The 21,808-nt window shown below is 39.6% G+C and overlaps 1 protein-coding gene across 21 annotated transcripts in view; it reads left to right on the plus strand.

The window, feature by feature from the left end:
* USP54 (ubiquitin specific peptidase 54) overlaps window positions 1-21,808 on the plus strand; it is a 121,369-nt gene that overhangs the window by 92,060 nt on the left and 7,501 nt on the right. For 15 of the 21 annotated variants that reach the window (XR_013449732.1, XM_036110297.2, XM_036110298.2 and 12 more), the window contains 8 exons: window positions 2,480-2,611; window positions 2,766-3,146; window positions 3,368-3,599; window positions 5,555-5,688; window positions 7,640-7,807; window positions 10,304-10,423; window positions 11,349-11,544; window positions 13,578-14,974. Coding sequence is in view for 20 of the 21 variants with exons in the window: in XM_036110297.2 (XP_035966190.1) it covers window positions 2,480-2,611; window positions 2,766-3,146; window positions 3,368-3,599; window positions 5,555-5,688; window positions 7,640-7,807; window positions 10,304-10,423; window positions 11,349-11,544; window positions 13,578-14,974 (2,760 nt within the window). In the remaining variant the exon portion in view is untranslated. Of the gene's footprint in view, window positions 1-2,479; window positions 2,612-2,765; window positions 3,147-3,367; window positions 3,600-4,267; window positions 5,096-5,554; window positions 5,689-7,639; window positions 7,808-10,303; window positions 10,424-10,944; window positions 11,329-11,348; window positions 11,545-13,577; window positions 14,975-21,808 lie in introns of those variants that run through there. The other 6 variants (XM_078077565.1, XM_078077568.1, XM_078077573.1 and 3 more) reach the window with 5 other exon arrangements.

Consider the following 21,808-nt stretch of genomic DNA (forward strand, 5'->3'; position numbering starts at 1 on the left):
ATGGCCAGATTTCATTCTTTTTTATGGCTGAGTAATATTCCATAATAGCCGAGAAGATATGGTATCTTCTTTATACATTGGCTATTATGGAACATTATGTATACATATATACACATATATGTATATATATACATACAATCACATACATACATATATATGTATGAAGAAGATATGGTATATCATATCTATGTGTGTATATGTGTATATATGTATATATATCTATATATGTATATCTATGTGTATATGTGTATATCTATATAGACACATACACACACATAGATATGATATACCATATCTTCTTTATTCACTCATCAGTTGATGGACACTTGGGCTGTTTCCATAATTTGGCTATTGTAGATAAGGCTGCTATAAACATCAGGGTGCATGTATCCCTTTGAATTAGTATTTTTATAATCTTTGGGTAAGTACTTTTTTTAAAAAAAATAGGGAATTTTAAACATTTTCACAAGTATACAGAACACTATACTGCCCCTCCATAGACTCATCGCCTAGTGTCAGTAATTATCACTCATGGCCAATCTAGTTTTATCTGTACCTCTACCCACTCCCCCTACTCCTGGATTATTTTGAAACAAATTCCAGATATTATTTCACCTTTTCCATAAATATTTGTAGTATGTATCTCTAAAAGAAGAAATCATTTTTATCATTATCACACTTAAAAATATTAATAATTCCTAAAAACCACTAAATAACCAATGAGTGTTCAAACACACAAATATCTTGTAAATTTCATAATTTTTTAATGGTTTGTATGCTTGATTCTGAATCCAAGTGAGGTTTACACATTGGGACAGATTGATAAGTCTTTTACGTTTCTTTTAAACTATAGGTTTCTCTATTTTTCCTTGCAGCTGATTGTTGAACAACTAGGTAGTTTGTCCTATAGATTGCCCACATTCTGAAGTTTGCTGATTATATTCCTATGGTAAACTCTAGCATGTTTCTCTGTTCTCTGTATTTCTTGTAAATTGGCAGTTGGATCTAGAGGTTTGGTTAGATTCATGTTGGATTTCTTTTGATGACTATTGCATAGATGACTACTGCAAAGTGAGTTTTTTTTTTTTAGACTGTATTTCTGAAACTGTGAATCAGGGAGAAGCCAAATAACAGGATAAACAAGGCATATTTTCCAGGAGAGTCAGGCTTATGTTAAAGGTCTGTGGATGGTTGGGGGTAGGGGAACATACTCCCATCGGTTTAACATTTGCAGATTTAGTTGCTCCAAGTGATTTCCTCCTTTCTTAAATCTTCCTTTTGGGCCCAGAGGTAGCAAAGGATCAGATAAAAGCAATAAAAGATTACACTGAGGGGGTGCCTGGGTGGCTCAGTCAGTTAAGCGGCTGCCTTCGGCTCAGGTCATGATCCCTGGGATCAAACCCCACGTCGGGCTCCCCGCTCGGCGGGGAGTCTGCTTCTCCCTCTCCCTCTGCCTGCTGCTCTGCCTACTTGTGCTCTCTCTCTACCTCTCTGTCAAATAAATAAATAAAATCTTTTAAAAAAAAAGATTACATTGGTAATTTCTTGAAAATAGGTAGCCATATCACTACACTGCTAATACCTGAATATGTACAAAAATTTTCATATACTAACATATGAAAACAAATTAGCTCTTGGTGCATTTGAGAACCTAGAGGATTTTCTCTAAACCTGTTTTCTAATTTAATTCAGTTGCTTAATTCACCTTTGGCTTCCAGCAGTTTAGATGATTATATCCTTTAGAATCTGACCTTGGCTGTTATCAACTTATACATTTACATCCTGTGGGCATGAAGCAGAGCAAGTTATGTAAAAGAGCCCAAATCTCCTGGGCTTCCCAGAGATCAGTACTGAGGAATTATGAGGTGTAATCTCTGGGTGAAGCCTGGTTTGGTAAAGCACTCATTGGGGATGGGAATGAGAATTATTCAAAGTTCAAATGTCCTTTTAAATGATTCACATTTAAGGAAGATTTAGAACTGAATCTTAAAGCCACCCACAATCAGAGCTCTTGTGGGCAAAGGCTGGGGCACCTGGGCCAATACCAGATATAATGAAAATGAGGCTTTGCTTGGTATGTGTTGCTAAATGAAAGGAAAGCTCTGTCTTTTATTTATGAGAGTGAAAATATGTTGATTACATGACATTTTTATACATCTTTAAAACTGTCACCTTTTAAAAATTACCAAGTAATGTGTCCTGGGTCACTGGGAAAGATTACGAGCAGGATCAAGACTGGTAATTGCTCAGGAGGCATTGTAAATTTGCAAGCTCCCATTAAATACTTGAGCTTCTCTGCATTTATCTATTGAGTGATTCTTGCTACGCTTAAATCAGATAGTCTTGGCCCCTACAGCTTCTGATTCATGGGTATACTAAATTTGTGGCACTGCTATGAATCCCAAAGGGAGACTAGGTTCTCAAGAAGATGGAGGTCAGTCTCAGATACCAGCTTACCCCCATTTCCTTGTTCTTTCAGGACACCTGACTGATAGTGAATGTAATCAGAAACTCACATCCAAGAAAGGGTCACTGATAGAACGCAAGAGGAGCTCTGGCCGGGTTAGGAGGAAAGGCGATGAGCCACAGGCCTCTGGGTACCACAGTGAAGGCAAGCCACTCTGCACTGTTTGTCTTTCTTCATTCACTCTGGCAAATTGTGTCATACTCCATACTGGCTTTACCTTTCTGCTTTCATACGTTGGGGTCTGGGTATCTATGATCATTTTAAACATTTGTATTTGTTTAATTCTTTGTGTTTTTAGGAGAAACACTGAAAGAGAAACAGGCTCCTAGGAATGCCTCTAAACCATCCAGCAGCACCAATAGACTAAGAGATTTTAAAGAGACAGTTAGCAATATGATTCACAACAGACCATCCCTGGCTTCTCAGACCAACCTAGGATCTCCCTGTGTGGGGAAGGGAGGAGACCAGACTGACAAAAAGCCTCCTAGGAACCTGTCTTTACACTCTCGTGACTGGGAAGTAGAGAGTACCAGCAGTGAGTCAAAATCCAGTTCTTCTAGCAAGTATCGTCCAACGTGGAGACCCAAACGGGAGTCTCTGAATATTGACAGCATATTTAGTAAGGACAAAAGGAAGCACTGTGGCTATACCCAGCTTAGCCCCTTTTCTGAGGATTCAGGTGAGGAGATAATTAGGGAAGAATTGGGCTTTTGAATAAAGTTGACTTATGTATTTGTTTTTCTGGTAGACTAAGCAAGGTACATTTTTATGCTGATGTTGAGCTTTTTGGAGATAGGAGTTCAGTGAAGGAGTAGCTGGAGGGAGGGGTTGGTTATGTCTTAATTTGAGGCAGATGCTAAATCTACCTCCTTTTCCATACTTGTCCTTTGATCGGGATAGCTAAAGAATTTACACCAGATGAACTAAGCAAGCCACCGGCTTACGACATTAAAACTGGTGGACCAAGCCCCCAGTACAAGCCCTGGGGCCCAGCACGGCCAGGCTCTCACCTTTTAGAACAGCACCCTCGCCTAATACAGCGAATGGAATCTGGCTATGAGAGCAGTGAGAGGAACAGCAGCAGCCCTGTCAGCCTGGATGCAGCCCTGCCTGAGAGCTCTAGTGTCTGCAGGTATTGTTTGGCCTTTGGATAGTGGCATTGTCCCTTACAGCAATGTGAGCCACCAAGAGGCTTTTCAACTCAGACGGGTGGAGAAATGGACTTCATTACCATCTTGTGGGCAAAATATTTTACTTTATCAACTTTCTTTCTTTTTTTAAAAATTGATATAAAGTTGATATGCTATGTTATATTAGTTTTAGGTGTACAACATAGTGATTGGACAGTTCTGTATATTACACTATGCTCACCGCAGTACATGTGGTTACCATCTGTCACCACAGAATATTATTACAATATTATTGACTATATTCTCTATGCTGTACTTTTTATCCCCGTGACTTATTTTATAACTGGAAGTTTGTACCTCTTAATCTCCCTCAGTTATTTCACCCTTCCCCCAACCTTCTTTACTCTGGCAACCACCAGTTTGTTTTTGTATTTGTGATTCTATTTCTGTTTTTTATTTCTTTGTTCATTTGTTTTGTTCTTTAGGTTCCACAGATAAGTGAAATCATACAGTATTTGTCTTTCTCTGTCTGACTTATTTCACGTAGCACAACAGTACCCGCTGGGTCCATCCATGTTGTCGTAAATGGCAAAATTCCATTCTTTTTTTATGGCTCAGTAATATCCCATTGTGCATATATACCTTATCTTCTTTTCCATTCATCTCTTAGGATGGTGCTTCCATATCTCGGCTGTTGAAAATAATGCTGCGATAAACATGGGGGTGCTCTGTCAACTTTCTATGACAACAGCACCCTCTGCTGGAAGAAGGAGCAAAGACATTTGAGAAAGGAGAGAACTTTATTATATGTAAAATAATTATTTAGCAAATAATTTGTAATGGAAGAATTAGTGAATCAAAATATAGTTCTATGCCCAGAGAGAAAATACAGCTGTTTTTTATTCTTTTATTTAGGATAGTTTCCTTTTTTATAAGGGTCACAGGGATTCTGTGTTTTATAAGCCAATGGTATTCATACTTACAAAAGATAACAATGATGATTTATTTTTATTTATTTTTTAAAAAGTTTTTTATCTTTATTTGAGACAGAGAGAGAGAGACAGAGCACAAGCAGAGGGAGCGGCAGGCAGAGGGAGAAGCAGGCTCCTTGCAAAGAGCCTGATGCGGGACTCGATCCCAGGACCCAGGGATCATGACCCGAGCTGAAGGCAGATGCTTAACCGACTGGGCCACCCAGGCATCCCAACAATGATGATTTAATAGTGCTCATTGTTCCTTGTTCATAGGGCCTAGTTTGCTTTATGAATTTCAGATCTTCATATATTGTTTATACTGAGTTGCCACAGAGGCAAGTTTCTTAACAGAGTTGCTGCTTTGCAAAGAGTGATTATATCTTCTACAAGGGTGATAATCACATCCTCGTATTTTCCCACTGCTTATCCCTCGACATGGGATCCAGAACTGTCCAATCACCTGTTGAGGTTTACACATGAGAAGATGGCTACAGAAGTATAAGAAAGAGGAAGGCAATTCATATGTGAGCTTATGTTTATTAATTCATTAAATAAATTTTGTGCCAGTTACTGTGCTAGATGCACAAAATGTGAATGAGGTGAGATAAGATGGGGGAACTACTTTCAGAAGTAGTTTAGCAGATACTTTATATATTAGTTTGATGCTTTATTTTTTTTTTAAAGATTTTATTTATTTATTTGAAGATTTTATTTATTTGTCAGAGAGAGAGAGAGAGAGAGTGAGCACAAGCAGGGGGAGCGGCCAGCAGAGGGAGAAGCAGGCTCCCCGCTGAGCAGAGAGCCTGACGTGGGGCTCAATACTAGGACCCTGAGATCATGACCCAAGCTGAAGGCAGATGCTTAACTAACTGAGTCACCCAAGAGCCCCTGTTTTATTGTTTTTTGAGGGAATTTAGTCCTAGGAATGTTGCAAGTTATCACCCTTCTGATGTTTTCACTAAACTCTGGTTTGTCTTTTGAAGGGATCCAAGTGCTAAGAGATCAGCTGGGTTGGCACCTTCCTGGCGTCACATCCCAAAGTCTCACAGCAGTAGCATACTGGATGCAGACTCCATAGCATCCAGGAGTAGCTGGACAAAGAATCAGCCCCTGTCAGGTAAGCAGAAGGACACTGGATTTGGAGGAGTGGATTTGACTGCCAATTCTATTTGGAAAATAGCCTTACCTGAGCACATTTGAAATTAGAGGACAGTTGTACTTTAAGTTTTCCATCAGTAACTTGGAGTTTCCATCAGTAAATATGGAGGCATTTGAGCCATTCCATCTTTGGATTTATCTATCTTTTGTTCTTCATCATGGCCTGCCTGATTGTTCTTTACAACTTGGGGAGAGCCCTTGTGGGAATAAGAAGGAACAGAAATATGGTGAACAGTGTCAGTAGCACCTGCAATCCTCAGAAGAATAAGTTCTCAGGAATTTTCCCTTGGAATAGAGGAAGCCTCATGAGAATGGATTTCTTATTGTTTAGTTCTATGAGTTGAGATGACAAAGGGAGACATGAAGGCTATGGGCATAACTGGGGAATAAGTAAGTCAAACCTATCCTTATCCTGTCCAGTATCCCTGTTTTCTTTTCCCTTCTTGAGTGTGCCTTGTGTCCTCATACTCCCTCGTAATCCCTCCCTCAACCTGCCCTTTCCCTCATCAGGGTATATATATTTCTACATTTTTTTCCATGCCTATACAAGTATATAGGTAAGTTTATTACCACCATTTTTAAAAAAAAATAAAATGAATGCTTGGGTGGCTCAGTCAGTTAAGTGTCTGCTTCGGCTTAGGTTATGATCCCAGGGTCTGGGATCGAGTCCCGCATCAGGCTTCCTGCTCAGCAGGGAACCTGCTTCTCCCTCTGCCTGCCGCTCTCTCATGCTCTCTCTGACAAATATATAAAATCTTTAAAAAAAAAAAAATGAAGTCGTACTATACATATTATTCTGTCGCTTGATTTTTCACTTAATATATCATAGACATCCTTTTAGGTCTATTTGGTTCCATCTATAGACATTTATAAAATTGAATTTTTACTGGATATTTTACAAACTTTTTTTAAATTTTTTTTTAAAGATTTTATTTATTTTTTGACAGAGAGAGAGACAGCGAGAGAGGAAACACAAGCAGAGGGAGTGGGAGAGGGAGAAGCAGGCTTCCCGCTGAGCAGGGAGCCCAATGTGGGGCTCGATCCCAGGACCCTGGGATCATGACCTGAGCTGAAGGCAGACGCTTAATGACTGAGCCACTCAGGCACCCCACAAACTTTTTTTTTTTAAAGATTTATTAATTTATTTTTAGAGAGAGCAAGCGGGTGGGGGGAAGGGCAGAGGGAGACGGTAGAGAATCTCAAGCAGACTCCAAGCTGAGTGCAGAGCCTGCCACGGGGCTCAGTCTCTTAACCCTGAGATCATGGTATGATCCGAAACCAAGAGTCCGACACTTAAGTGACTGAGCCACCCAGGCACCCCTACAAACTTTTTTTTTATTGGATATTTTACAAACTCTTTAAAGAGATGTTGGAAGTTAAATCTGAGAAATTGACTTGCTTGAAGATTCCCAGTGAGTTAGTGGCAACACATAGCTGAGTGCTGTCTAATGGTTAAGAGCATGGATTATGAATTTAACCTATTTGACTTTAGTTCAGCTCTACCATTTACCATCTTTGTCGCCTTAGGCAAGTTATTTATTCTCTTTGTGTCTCTGTTTCTTCATTCCTAAATGTGGGCAATAATAGTATCTACCTCATAGGTTGTCATGAGAATTAAATGAAATAATATATGTAAAAGTGCTTAAAACTGTGTAAATGCTCAACAAATGTTAGTTTTCACATTGTTATTGTTGTAATAAAGCCACTCAGTAAATATTTTACAATCATCATTATAATTCATAGCCCAGATTTCACCCTGAATCTGATGTGGAAAGCACTGTCCAAAACATGAACTCCAAATTGAATCAAGAGTTCCAAAGGAAAGGCAGTATAGTGGCCATAAATGCAGCAGGTGTCTAGTCTTAATTATGGAAATGTGACAATTTCTCTTCTCCCTTGCTTGTATTCAGGTGGGGAGATATCTTCCAAAAGCGAACTGGATGAACTGCAGGAGGAAGTGGCCAGGAGGGCCCAGGAACAGGAACTTCGAAGGAAACGGGAGAAGGAATTAGAGGCAGCTAAAGGGTTTAATCCTCATCCCAGCCGCTTCATGGACTTGGATGAACTGCAGAATCAGGGTAATTGTTGTGAGCATAGGTTGTAGGTGATGGGGACAGAGAGAGAGGGAAAAAAATATTCAGGTTTGTAAATTCCTGTCTTCTATTTAGCTAAGTTGTGTTTTATCATAATTCACTCATTTTAGTGAGAACTAGTGAAAGTAGGAGGTGACAAGCCTATTGATTGGAAGACAGGCACTGATTTTGGGCTCATCTATTGAAAGTCTATAGTTTAGAGATAGTATATTGTTCATGAAAAATATTTCCCATGAATATCTATAGAAGGTGTAAATAAAACTAGTCACCATTCAGAAACAGCAGAACAGGACAGTGAGTGAGCGACACTGATGAGGGAAATTCTACTTGCTGGGCAGAAATAGACCCTTGAAATTGCCCACCTGGAGCCTGAAGGAAGTAGGTCTACCAAGCAGGTTCTAAGAACACAAAGCTTGATTTTCTTTTGATCCTCTGATGACTCATTTCCCAATCTCATACAGTTTTCATGGACTTTACAAGGCTTCCCCAACTGCGCCACACTAGTTACTTTTTTCCTTCAATTGCTTTAGGATGTCATTTTGTACCAGAAGAGACTAGTCTTCAAAATAGGAGTTTAAAATGACTGAGGTATATACCTTAAGTAGACTCCTGAAACTTATATCTCTGTTTTTCTTTCTGTGAAATGAATTTTTTGTTCTTACTATTCAGAATCCCCAGATGTAACAAATTATGCTACAGCAGTGCAAAGAATAGGAGTCAGTGCTGTTTTGGGTGGTTGCTTTCCTGCTGACCACTTCCTACTTTTTGTCAACCCACTTAGAGAAGCTTAGTGGGCTAGTTTGGGCCTATTTGGGGACCATTTTTCTCCTCTAATCCTACTGTCTTTTGATTTGAGGCAATTGTTGCTTTATATTTCCCAAGGCATTGTATCTGTTTCCAAATTAGTTTTAAATTCCTAGTTCCTTAGTTGTCCCTATATTTGGATAGTCTTCTCTTCCTTTTCATCCTCAAGCTATGTCACATTTGGGTATCAGGTTTATATTGTTTCTGAAGGAGGAGTCTTGTCATCTCCTTCCCTTACCTTTTTTCCTTCCTCTGTTAATTGGGCAGTACATGAAAGTTGAGAGAGAATCCTTCCGGCCACATTTCATTGTCAATTCTCCATACACTTTGATTCACAATCTCCTGGAAGAGCAAGGAATGGAGTACTAAGATTCTAGAACATTAGAATTCAAATCTAGTATAGTGATTGATCAACTATAGTCTGCCTGTATATCTATAGAGAACTTTTTTCGTTTTAATGGCTCTCACTACCATCTCTGATTATAAAGATTGTATAGATTTAGTTTATGTCAAATATTATGACAAAACTTTAGGCCTGGAGTGTGGGGTACCCATTATCTCTTGACAGACCTGAATGCCCGGTTCTTCAGAGCCAACTTACTACTTCCACTGCCTTCCCATTGCTCTCTAAAAACCCCAGTGAATTAGGGAGTGAATGTTAGGGGTTTGGAAGAGCCTTTCTTACCATGTCCAGCTGGAGGTAAGTGGAGGATGGGGACATTATGAGAGAAATGACTCTGACATTTTGATATTTTTTCTTGTGAGCTTGTGAAAACTCATCATTAATCCTGATCATGGGTGAATTTACAATATGGCTTACTACCAATTTATGGTTATGAGTGAGTAAAAGCCAAGGGGGTACCTAAACTTGAGTGTTCTTTTACAAAAGTTGCCCTTACAGTACATTCTTGCTTTTTCATCTGGCACTGTACTTGAACTCTTTTGTGCCTGCTTCGGTAGACATTTCCTTTCAGAGGAAGGAATATTTCACTCTCACTGTATGGGAAAGTGACTTTTGCAGTCAGTTTGGCAGGCAAGGGTATGATGATAGAAAATACTTAGCACTGCTGATGAAAAGTGTGTGCTTGCAAACCAACAAGGGCTGTTCAATTGCCTTGTTAGATATATTGAGGTTAGGAACTATAGAGCACCTGTGCCCAAGAGGTGTACTAACTTTCCAGCTGAGGGTGGCACAGAGAGGACTGTGAATTGATGTAGGAAAGAAGTTTTACAGATGGCTTTCCACAGAGTCGTGAAGCCACTTTTGCCTTAATGTAACAGTAGAGGTCTCCATGGAGGTCTGGGACATTCTGACACTGGTTGGTAAGATGTATCTTGTTGCACTGTGGAAAAACAGATCAGTTCCAGGCATAAGAATCTACCCTTCTGCTGTAGACAATATTCTGTTCTTTTCTTGAGGGTCCCTTAAGAGCTCTTGGAATTGGAATATGTGGTGGATAATGACATACTCCTCTTTCATGGCCTTGGCAATGTCTTGGTTAAGGTAAAAACAGATGTCCTGCATGTTTCAGAGAATTCTTCATAGTAATGGAGAGTTAGAATAAGGGTAGATCAAAGGCTCAGCAGCAAGGAGCTATGTGCACTGAAGGGAAACATCACTACATAGAAAAAGTTGGAACGAACTGTAATGAAAATGAAAAGTGCTGGCCCTTTCAGGGAGGAGTGACGGCTTTGAGAGGTCCTTGCAAGAGGCAGATTCAGTGTTTGAAGAGTCGCTGCATCTGGAACAGAAGGGAGACTGTGCTGCCGCTTTGGCTCTCTGTAACGAAGCTATCTGTAAGTAACTCTGACTGCTAGCGCTATGGCAGTTTTGACTAACCTCGGGATAGGTATCGTTAGAGTCATCACTCAGATGGGATGAAAACAGCTTTTTTGTCTCCTCACTGTCACTCTCCCAAACTGAGGTCCTTTAGGGTCTCTTTGCCCTTCAGATTTCTAAGTGTGCCACATGCTGTCACTGTGGCCTGTGGATATTTACTGGAATAACCTCAGCTGGAGTCCACAGATGAACTATCCAGCCATGCTTACTTTCTTATCCCAAGATAAAGTTAGACCTCAGATTTGAGGTTAGTCTGCTCTTTCTCTAGTTACTGACTAGCTAGGTGGAGCTTATGGCAAGAAGAAATGAGTATATTGACCTCGACTTACCAGGCCTGTGACTTTGCACGGCATATTTGATTCATGTTTCTCCCCTGCTTTCCTGGTATGCTGCACCATAAAGTTACAGTGAAGGACTAAGGCTTAGAATTTGTATCTGGTTCTTAAATGTGACCCACAAGAAGCTGTGTTCTGTAAAGACAGATGCAGATTTGGATCTTATTTCTGCTGTTGGCTGTCGGGAAGGGGAAGTTGGGAGCAAAGTGTGGAGACCAGAGTCGGACAGGTCAGTTGCAAAGGACGAGAGTGGCAGTCTCTAAGACGGAAGCACCAGTTTCTCTTCCTGACTCATTTTAGTTTAACTTTTTGTTTTGTTTTTTTTAAATTCGAATTAACCTGTTTGGCCTCCATGGCTTCCATGAATGTTCCTTAGAGCCAGAGCCAGCTCTTTACCCTGGACAGTATGTGCATGGTCCACGCCTTGCATTCCTGCTGCATATTTTGAGTTTTACTGCATATCTTTGCTCATTTTTGGTTCAATTTTATTTTTATTTTTGTTTGTATTTTGTGTTCTGTTTCTGCTATATTTTCTTTTGCATTTTAGCTAAACTAAGACTTGCCCTGCATGGTGCCAGCTCTAGCACGCACAGCAGAGCCCTAGTCGATAAGAAGTTGCAAATCAGTATTCGAAAAGCACGGAGCCTGCAGGAGCGCATGCAGCAGCAGCAATCATCGCCGCGGCCGTCGCAGCCCTCAGCCTGCCTCCCCTCGCAGGGGGCAGCCCTCCCTCAGCCAACAAGGTAGTGCCTGGGATCCACTGTAGTTTATGGACACCAGGGGAGGAAATGACCATGGGTACTCCATGGTCAGAGCTCTCCTTGTTTTGGTGACTGCAGGGGACAGAGAAGAGTCCTCTGGAAAGATTTTCTTCTCAGGCCAGACATACACCAGAAAAAGCTCATCCCACTGCTGGTCCTTTCCTTAATAGTTCCTAGAAAGATACAGAAAGTATGGCATAATAAATAGACCATTTGTCCATATTTCCTGTGGGTGAATTTATCCCTGGACTTGTGTAACAACATGATTATTAAATTTGTACATATTATGTTCTCAGACATGGCAATTGGAGCTCTATTGCAGTAGAAACCATGTGGTTTGTTTTGGGGATTTCAGTGCTTCCTGTCCCTGGTGGAAGCAGAGAAAGCTGGCTTTGCTCTGATTGAACCATAGAGAAGAGACACAAAGATTCCCTTTGTTTTGCTTTGCTATGGGCAGCAATAGGAAAAAAGTCCCTGGGGCCATTGGTGTAGTTTTCACACTTTAGCTCTTGAATTTGGTTCTATTTATAATACATAGATTTAAGTTAAAATTAATTTTCGCTGTTAATAGGCCTAAGTAGTTCCCAGAATATAAATACTATAAAAACAGCTAACATTTATTGAACATTCAAATGTTGAACATTACTTACTTCAACATTTATTGAACTTCCTTGATCCCTTCTTTTTTTTTAAAAAAAAGATTTATTTATTTTTAGAGAGAGAGACAGCAAGCTAGAGCTGGGGGAGGGCAGAGGGAGAGGGAAGAGAGAATCTCAAGCACACTCCACACTGAATGCAGAGCCCAGCGCTCCAAGATCATGACCCGAGCTGAAACCAAGAGTCAGACGCTCAACTGACTGAGCCACCCAGGCACCCCATTTATTGTCCAGGCACTAAGCTAAACACTTTAATTCTTGCAGTAACTTTAGGAGATAGGGACTGTCACTTAGCGATATTTTATAAAGCTCAGGGAGTATAAAATACATAAGGTACCCAAGATTGTTCAGCTAGTAAGTGGTAGATGTGTGGACTTCAAATCCAGGCCTGTTTCACTCCATTAGGTCTGCTCCATAAGTATAATGATATATTCTTCATAATGTTGTAAGGGTAACTGGGTGGCTATACCCACAAAAGTTGATAGTATGTTATCATTCAAATTTAATGCTAATAGCTAGGATCTTCCTTTTTCTTCATTTCTCCTACAGTATATCTAGTAGTTGAATGCTGATCTGAGAAGCTGATGAGAGATATGTTTTGAATATAAGCAATTTAGGCAGCTAAACTCTTTCTAGAAAACTTACACCACTTGATATATGTGAGTAATTGAGGCTTTTATTTAAGTGCTTCTAACACTGAGTTTTTTAGGTCAGAAATACAAAACAATTAGTAAGAAGCCTGGTAAATGCAGTTAATTTCTAGTCTTACTCCCAAATCTCAAGAGAGTCACAGTGCATTACTTTGGGAAAATATCTCAGTGAATAATGCAACCAAATCCAGATTATGAAAACACACTTGAAGTGGTTGAATTCTGTGTAATCTCATGAACCCAAATTACCCTGTACTCTGTAAATGTGCCTTTTGGTTCTTTTGGCTGGTCTGCCTCTCAGGACCCCAGGTATGAGTGATTTTTTAGGCTTTGCTCACCTTCCATGTCATCTGCATGTGGGATTAGCAATTTTTGTTTTTTAATTTGCAAGAAGAATATGATTGGAATGGGACTTCAGAGGCAGTGAAGAATATTGACCAGGACTTCACTTAATATTACTGTGTGCTGCTTTAGAGAGGGCATTTAATAAAGAGGATCAATATTACCTATTGCTTGGGTGTGAGCTGACCATGTGCCTGCCTTCTCTTGTGAACCTCTGAACTCTTGACTCTACTTGTGTTTGTCTCTCTATTTATTTTTACCATTCCTTTTGTGGATGGCTAGAAATGGGAACCAAATGAACAGGTCTTTTTGTAAGTGATCTTGTCATTTAAGGCAGCTTATGACTGGTTCTCTCCATTTATTTCAGTGAACAGCCTATCTCGCTCCAAGTATTGTTAAGCCAGGAGGCTCAACTGGAACCCTGCACGAATACAGAGTTTGGGGCCAGTTCTTTCATCCACTCACCTGCTTCCTGCCATGAGTCACACTCATCACTATTCCCAGAGTCATCTGCCCTGTCTGCCCCCCAGCACAATTCCCCTAGTAGGTCTGCCTCAAACCTTCTGACTTCAGTTGAGGAGGACAACATTGACCCTTCTGCACTCCACAGGCAGGCCTTACCTAAAACACCAGGGAGGACTGAGAAGAATGCTCATTATGGTTGGGAACCATTGGATATACCAGAGGGTAAGCTGCAAGGCTACAGGGCTGACAACAGCAGCTATACCAGGTTCCCCCCACAAGAAGGAAGAGGCATTGATCAAGAACAGCTATTCCAAGAAAAGAGGGATCCTGCTGTCTCATCCCAGGTGATGCCTTGGTCACACTCAACTGGAACAGATACCTCTGAGAGAGGAGATGCACACAGCCTAGGCTGTAGTCCTTCAAGTTCATCAGCTCAGCCCAGCCTTCCCCTGTACAGGGCCTGCCACCCCGTAATGCCTGCTGCTTCCTCACCTATGCTTCCCTCTCCTGATACTGTGCAGAAAACTAACCAATGTTTCCAAGCCAAAAGCCTCAAAACTTTGTTGATTTCAAAAGTGGATGGAGGCAGTGAGGATCCCTGTAGGCCAGAGTTTCCCAGCACAAAGGGGCTTGTCCGCTCGCTAGCAGAGCAGTTCCAGAGGATGCAAGGTGCCTCCACAAAGGATGGCACAGGTTCCCAGGATAGAAGTTTGACACATAGTCTAAGGAAGAACTCTTCCCCTTCTGACTCTAAGCCTCCCTTCCTACAGGGTCAAGGGAAAGGCCATTGGCCTTGGGCAAAACAACAATCCTCCTTGGGTGGTAGGGACAGACTACCTTCCTGGGAAAAGCCTGCTGATTATCCTTCTCTTGCCATGTACTCTGGGCTGCCTAATAGTGAAACTTCTAGGGGAAGACAGCCCAGGTTGGCAGAACCAAGCATGAACCAAGGAGAGCCATCTCAAGTGAGAGATGCTAGGCCTAAGGAACTGGGCAACAGTGTCGACTTGGGGACTTCCTTACCTTTGGACTCCTGGGTGAATGTCACAAGGCTCTGTGATTCTCAACTTAAACATGGGGTCCCTGGGCCAGGAATGAAGTCCTCCCCCCACGATTCCCATACCTGTGTAGCCTATCCAGAAAAAAACCACATCCTTTTGCATCCACATTGGAACCAAGACACAGAGCAGGAAACCTCAGAATTGGAGTCTCTCTACCAAGCCAGTCTTCAGGCTTCTCAAGCTGGCTGTTCTGGATGGGGGCAGCAAGATGTGGCCTGGCACTCATTTAACCAAACAGGTAAGAATGCAACCATGGGCAGGGGGAGTGGGGGACATAAAAAAGCTAAAAGTGAGAGGACAAGATCAGAAGAGGGGTGGCATTCTGTCCAGATAACATCCCCAGCTTAGGAGGTGGTAGCAGATCTTCTGACTTTATTCATAAAGACTTTAGGACAAGAGCTAGACCTTTTTCTGGCTAGAGTAGAATCATCATGGTCTAGTTCTCTCCTTCTAAAGGAAGAGATCAATGAGTATATGCCCAGGGCTTCTGCAGTATGTAGTGCTAAGGAGTGGTTCATAGGTCTTTGAGAGGGACTCAGCATGAAGTAGGGGAGGCTGAGAAGAAAAGTCATCCTTCTATGGCTTAAGAGCTGAACTAATCCAAGATCCAGCTTCCAGATCCAACTTGCAACAAGGATGCCCCACATTGAGCCATATCTCCCAATGTGGCATTTCCAGATCATACTGAACCAGAAATATCAAGATCTTCCTTGATCCCTTCAGGAACTACCAGGTGTAGAATTTTCAAGATTGTATGCCTGTAGGGTTCCTGTTCACTGACTACCCCTTAGGTTATATTGTGTGAAGAATGAAGTCTACACCTTAAATGTACTTCACAGACTTAGTTCTGGAAACTGAAGACATGAAGAATATTTATAACTTAGATTGATGTACTTGAGAACTCCAAAGCCTGAACTGTTATCCTGGTTCCATCATTAACTGTCAGCATAAATTTGGACAAGTCACTTACTATCCCATGGCCAAATTTTTACCTGTAAAATTAGAGAATGGGTTCAATGATTTGTTTTAAAGATGCCTTCCAACTCTTAAAATGATATATATAATTCTGTGAAATTGAACTCAGAGAATTTTATCTTTAGCTCAGTATGGCAGTTTCCATAACAGTAACAGGTTCCTTGCATGCTGCCAACTGATGTTTAAATACAGCCATACAAGTATTTATTGAGTACCTAGAAGCTGTTCCTAGAAGCTGTTGGTGGGGGGATATTACAAAAATATAAAATTTGATATTAAGGTATGTTTTTATGATATGGATCACAGTGTAGACTTTGCAATAACGTTATATTAAGTGTTCCCTAGGTACATGGGACCGGGCAGTATGGGAAGATTCTAAAGAACAAGGAAAAGCTCGCATTTACCTCAATTAGCTTCCTGTCTGAGGGAGAAAGAATATACAAATGTCAAGTATTTTAAGAATAATAATAAACACATATAAAAGAATATATTACAATTAAAATTAAACTAACTGAATGTCAAGCATCATATTACCAAAAAAACCCAAACAAAAAAACTCTTACATTACCCAAAATAGGAAATTTTTCATTGTAGATACTTTTGAAAATATATAAAGTAACAAAAATCATTGATAATCCCACTCATAATTTCATGAGTTTACTTCTGGCTTTGTTTTTTTATGCATATATACTATATATTTTGTTTTGTTTTTAAAAACAAATTGTTACAATATATGTATGCAGTTTATTCTCATGATATTTTTACATTATATTCATGAGCATTTTCCCTTTGAAAAAAACTACTTTTAAGGACTGGCAATATGTTGCATATGAAGGTACTGTAATATATTCAACCATTTTACTATACTTTCTGTACTTCCAATTTTTAGATAAATAGATGATGAATATCTTTATATGTAAGTGTTTGGCCACAATTCTGATAAGCTTCTCAGAATAAATTTTTAGAAGGATAATAACAGTTGAAGGTTATTTACTTTTAAAAATTTCTTGATATGTACTGGTAAATTAGCCTTCAGGAAGATTATACTTCTGAAAACAATTTGGAAAGAGTACCTACCAAACATTACTTTCTTGCTTAATATTAAGTGAACAAAAATTAATTTAAAAAAATCCATCTGATGAGTCAGTCCTCAAAATCCTTGTCAAACCAAACTAGCCTTTATTTTGACATAAAGAAGTGATCAGGTGGAATAAATCAGGAAATAGATAATGAAGGGAAATGCCAATTAGGATCTGTATATGATAGGATATATCTTGAGGGGAGTCACTCTTTATCTTATTGTAAAGCATTTTTTAAGTACCAAGGTACTTTCTCCCCCCAGCTTTATTGATAGAATTGACAAATAACATTGTATAAGGTTAAAGTGTATAATGTGAAGGTTTGACATATATATATTTGAAATGATTACCACAATAAGGTTAGTTAATACAACCATCACCACGGATAAATTGTAGTTTTTTTGTAAGAACATTTAAGATCTACTCTCTTAGCAACTTTCAGGTAAATAATGCAATATTGTTAACTACAGTCACAGTCCTGTACATTAGATCCCCAGGATTTATTCAGCTTAAAATTGGAAGATTATATCCTTTGACCATCACCTCCCCATTTCCCCCACCCTCCAGCTGCTGTCAACTACCATTCTATGTTTCAGTGAATTTGTCTCTTTTTAGATTCCACATATAAGTGAGGTCATGTAGTATTTGTTTTTCTCTGATTTACTACTTTAAAAAAAGCTTTATTGATATATAATTTACATACCATACAATTCATCTACTTAATATGTATAATTCTGTTTTTTAAGTATATTCACAGAATTGTCCATCCATCACCACAATCAATTTTAAAGTGTTTTCATCACCTCATGGGGTGCCTGGGTGTCTCAGTTGGTTAAGCGTCCCACTCTTGATTTTGGCTCAGGTCGTGATCTCAGGGTCATGAGATCAAGCCCCACGTTGGGCTCTGTGCTCAGTGTGGTGTCTGCTTGAGATTCTCTCTCTCTCCCTCTCCCTCTATATTCTCCCTCCCACCCTGCACATGCTCTCTCTCTCTAAAATAAATAAATAAAATCTTTAAAGAAACCCGCTACCTGGGGCGCCTGAGTGGCTCAATCGTTAAGTGTCTGCCTTCTGCTCAGGTCATGATTCCAGGGTCCTGAGATCGAGCCCCGCATCGGGCTCCCTGCTCCACGGGAAGCCTGCTTCTCCCTCTCCCACTCCCTCTGCTTGTGTTCCCTCTTTCGCTGTGTCTCTCTCTGTCAAATAAATAAATGAAATCTTTAAAAAAAAAAAAAAAAAAAGAAACCCGCTACCCATTAGTAGTCACTCCACATTTCCCCCTACCCCTGTCTCCCCCCAGCCCCAGGCAACCTGTAATCTATTTTGTCTATAGATTTGCCTGTTTTGGATACATGATATAATGGAATTGTACAGTATATGTTGTTTTGTGACCAGATTAATTTTGACATTATAGTTTTTTTTTTTTTTAAGATTTTATTTATTTATTTGACAGAGAGAGAGACAGCGAGAGCGGGAACACAAGCAGGGGGAGTGGGAGAGAGAGAAGCAGACTTCCCACCAAGCAGGGAGTCTGACTTGGGGCTCGATCCCAGGACCCTGGGATCATGACCTGAGCTGAAGGCAGACGCTTAATGACTGAGCCACCCAGGCACCCCTAATTTTGACGTTATAGTTTCTAAAGAGTTATATAAACATTGCCGTTGACCTATATCTCTAAATTTCATAGAATTTTGAAGTTAGGCAGACATCATCTTAAAAATAACTTTTTGTTATAGAAAGTTTCAATTCTATTCAAGAGTAATGAGTAAATGTTACAATAGCCCTCCAATACTTATCACTAGCTTCCACAGTGATTATCTTGACCAGTTATCAACATATGGCCAATTCTGATTTAGCTATAGACACCCCCCCAACCTTTCCCTTCCCTACTGGATTATTTTACTGTTTATTTATTTATATATGTTTTATTTTATTTATTTTTTTATTTCCTTAAATAATCTCTAATTAGGTCTCAAACTCACAACCCTGAGATCAAGAGTTGCACACTCCACTTACGAGTCAGCCAAGTACCCCTCTACTGGATTATTTTAAAGCAAATCCCAGACATTATATTATTTCATCCATAAACAATTTGGAATGTATCTCTAAGAAATACAGACTCTTTTTTAAAAGGCAAAACTATAATATTATACCTAAAAAATTAACAATAATTTTTAATACAATACAGTAACTAGCCAGTATTCCCATTTTTTCAATTATCCCATAAATGTCTTTTCACAGTTGGTTTATTTCAAATTAGGATTCAAACAAGATCTACACATTGCATTTTGTTTATTTGTTTCAAGGCTTTTTTTAGCCTATAAAATTCCGTTTTTTTTTTTTTCCCCTTAGCACTTATTTATGGAAGAAATTTGGTCATTTGTCAAATCCACATTCTAGATTTTACTGATCATATTCTAGTAATTTTTTCTTTTTTAAAACATGTTCTTCTCGTTTTTTTGTAATCTGGTAGTTAGGGCTAGAGGCTTGATTAAAGTCAGGTTCAATTTTTTTTTAAGTTTTATTTATTTAAGTAATCTCTACACCCAAGGTGGGGCTTGAACTCACTACCCCAAGATCAAGAGTTCTGCACACCTCCAACTGAGCCAGCCACGCAACCTTCAGTTTTTGTTTTTGTTTTTAATAAGAATATTATAGAGGTATAATGGATTATTTTACTGGATTATTTTACTGGATTATTATTATTTTTTTTAAGATTTATTTATTTGAGAGAGTGTGTGTGCACACGTGAGCAGGGGGCAGGGGTAGAGGGAGAGGGAGACAGAATCTCAAGCAGACTCCCTGCTGACTGGGGAACTGGACATATGGGGGCTTGATCTCAGGATCCTGAGAGCATGACCTGAGCTGAAATCAAGAGTCAGACGCTTAACCCACTTGAGCCACCCAGGTGCCCCTACTTTGTATTTCTTGTATCAGGAAGTGCATGATATCTGGTAGTCTGTCTTCTTGTTACTGTTGATCCATGAGTAGACATCATCTTAACTCTATCTTCTATCAAATCCATATATCCCCTCAACAGTACTCCTTACAGGTAGCCATCTTCACCTCTGCTGAAATATCTTTAAAAGAATCAGTCTATTCCCTTCAGGAGGTTCCAGCAGCCACCTCCTTGTCTAATAATCAGACTTTATTAGAAGAACACCACATTCTAACCATTACAGCTGTAATTCTTAAATCTGGCTGCCCATCATAGTCACCCAAGGAGTGGCTTTTTAAAAAACATAGAAATAATTTTACATAAATGGGATGACAACATACATGCTGTTTTCGTAGACATTTTCTTATTTATCTTTCCTCCTCTTACATAAATTCCTACCTTTTATCCTCCACCTTCTAGGTAATAATCTAATGTGCATATTTCTGTATTTTTCTGTTCATATAATCCTATGTAGACCTACATATACAGTGGGGTTTTTTGCCTCATGATAGTATTACAGACTTTTCTTTTCCTTTTAACTTAACAATCCTTCATGAAAATCCCTCCAAGTCATCTAGTTTAACTCAGTTCATTCTTTTTAGTGAGTGGCTGGGCATATTTGATAGTGTAGATACCTTAGTGTATTTAGTCATTCTGCTATACGGGCATTACTTTATTTCTAGTTTTTTGGCCACTACAAATAATGCCTCAATAAACTGGTATTTTTGCTTCTTATTCCTTGGAATAGAATTGTTGGATAAAAGGGTAAATCATATTTTCAATTTTAATGGATATTTCTAAACAGCATTTTTTTGGAAGACTATAACATTTCAAACTTCCTTCAACAATGTTTAGGGATATTCTCCTATACTTTTCAGGGAAGCCTTTTGTTTTATTTTTTTCATTTTTATTTTTTTTAAAGATTTTATTTATTTATTTGACAGAGAGAGACACAGCGAGAGAGGGAACACAAACAGGGGGAGTGGTAAAGGGAGAAGCAGGCTTCCCGCCGAGCAGAGAGCCCGATGTGGGGCCCGATCCCAGGACCCTGGGACCATGACCCGAGCCGAAGGCAGACGCTTAACGGCTGAGCCACTCAGGCGCCCCTGTTTTATTTATTTTTAAATATTTTATTTTTAAATAATCTCTACGCCAACTCCTAACCTGGAGATCAAGAGTCACATGCTTCACTGACTGAGCCAGCCAGGTGCCCCTCAGGGAAGTCTTTTAAAAATAAATATTCCCATGGGCGCCTGGGTGGCTCAGTTGGTTAAGCGACTGCCTTCGGCTCAGGTCATGATCCTGGAGTCCCTGGATCGAGTCCCGCATCGGGCTCCCTGCTCAGCAGGGAGCCTGCTTCTCCCTCTGACCCTCTCCCCTCTCATGTGCTCGCTCTCTCTCATTCTCTCTGTCTCAAATAAATAAATAAAATCTTTAAAAAAAAAAAAAAAAAAAATAAAAATAAAAATAAATATTCCCAGGCTCACCACAAAGATTCTGATTCAGCAGGGCTGTGGAGAGATAGAGGAATCTGTATTTTTAAAGGTCCTAGATGAATCTGAGGTGGTATTAGAACCTCTGTACCAGGAAATACTAAGAATAATATTTTAGCTTGGTATCAGGAATATCCTCCTTTAGCCAGATACATGTATTACAATCAAAATATCAAATCAAGATGTGAATTGGTGATAGACATATACATTAAATGTAGGTCAAGGGCATGTGCATTTTCAGAATGGAAGGCTTAATTAGTTGTATTGGGGCAAGCCCCTTGGGAGTCACATATCCAGTTTGGAGCAGTTCTTAATAATCTAGCAAGATTTTGAGGAAGAGATAAGCATTTAGTGATTGTTTAGAATTTAAGCAGTTAGTGATTGAGAGAAGCTAATGGGGAAATAAAAGAGCGTTACACATACAAAATATTGTTGAAGAGTTCCTGCCAGTACTAATAGGAAGTGAAATCAAGAGACTTGAATTTTAATTCTGATTAATCTACTTACTACCTTTCAAACCCTGGAACTCATTTTCCTGTTACATAAAATGAGGAGGCTTGATAGATGATTACTATATTCACTTCAAT

The sequence above is a fragment of the Halichoerus grypus genome, chromosome 7 (assembly GCF_964656455.1).
Source record: "Halichoerus grypus chromosome 7, mHalGry1.hap1.1, whole genome shotgun sequence".
Taxonomy (NCBI): domain Eukaryota; kingdom Metazoa; phylum Chordata; class Mammalia; order Carnivora; family Phocidae; genus Halichoerus; species Halichoerus grypus.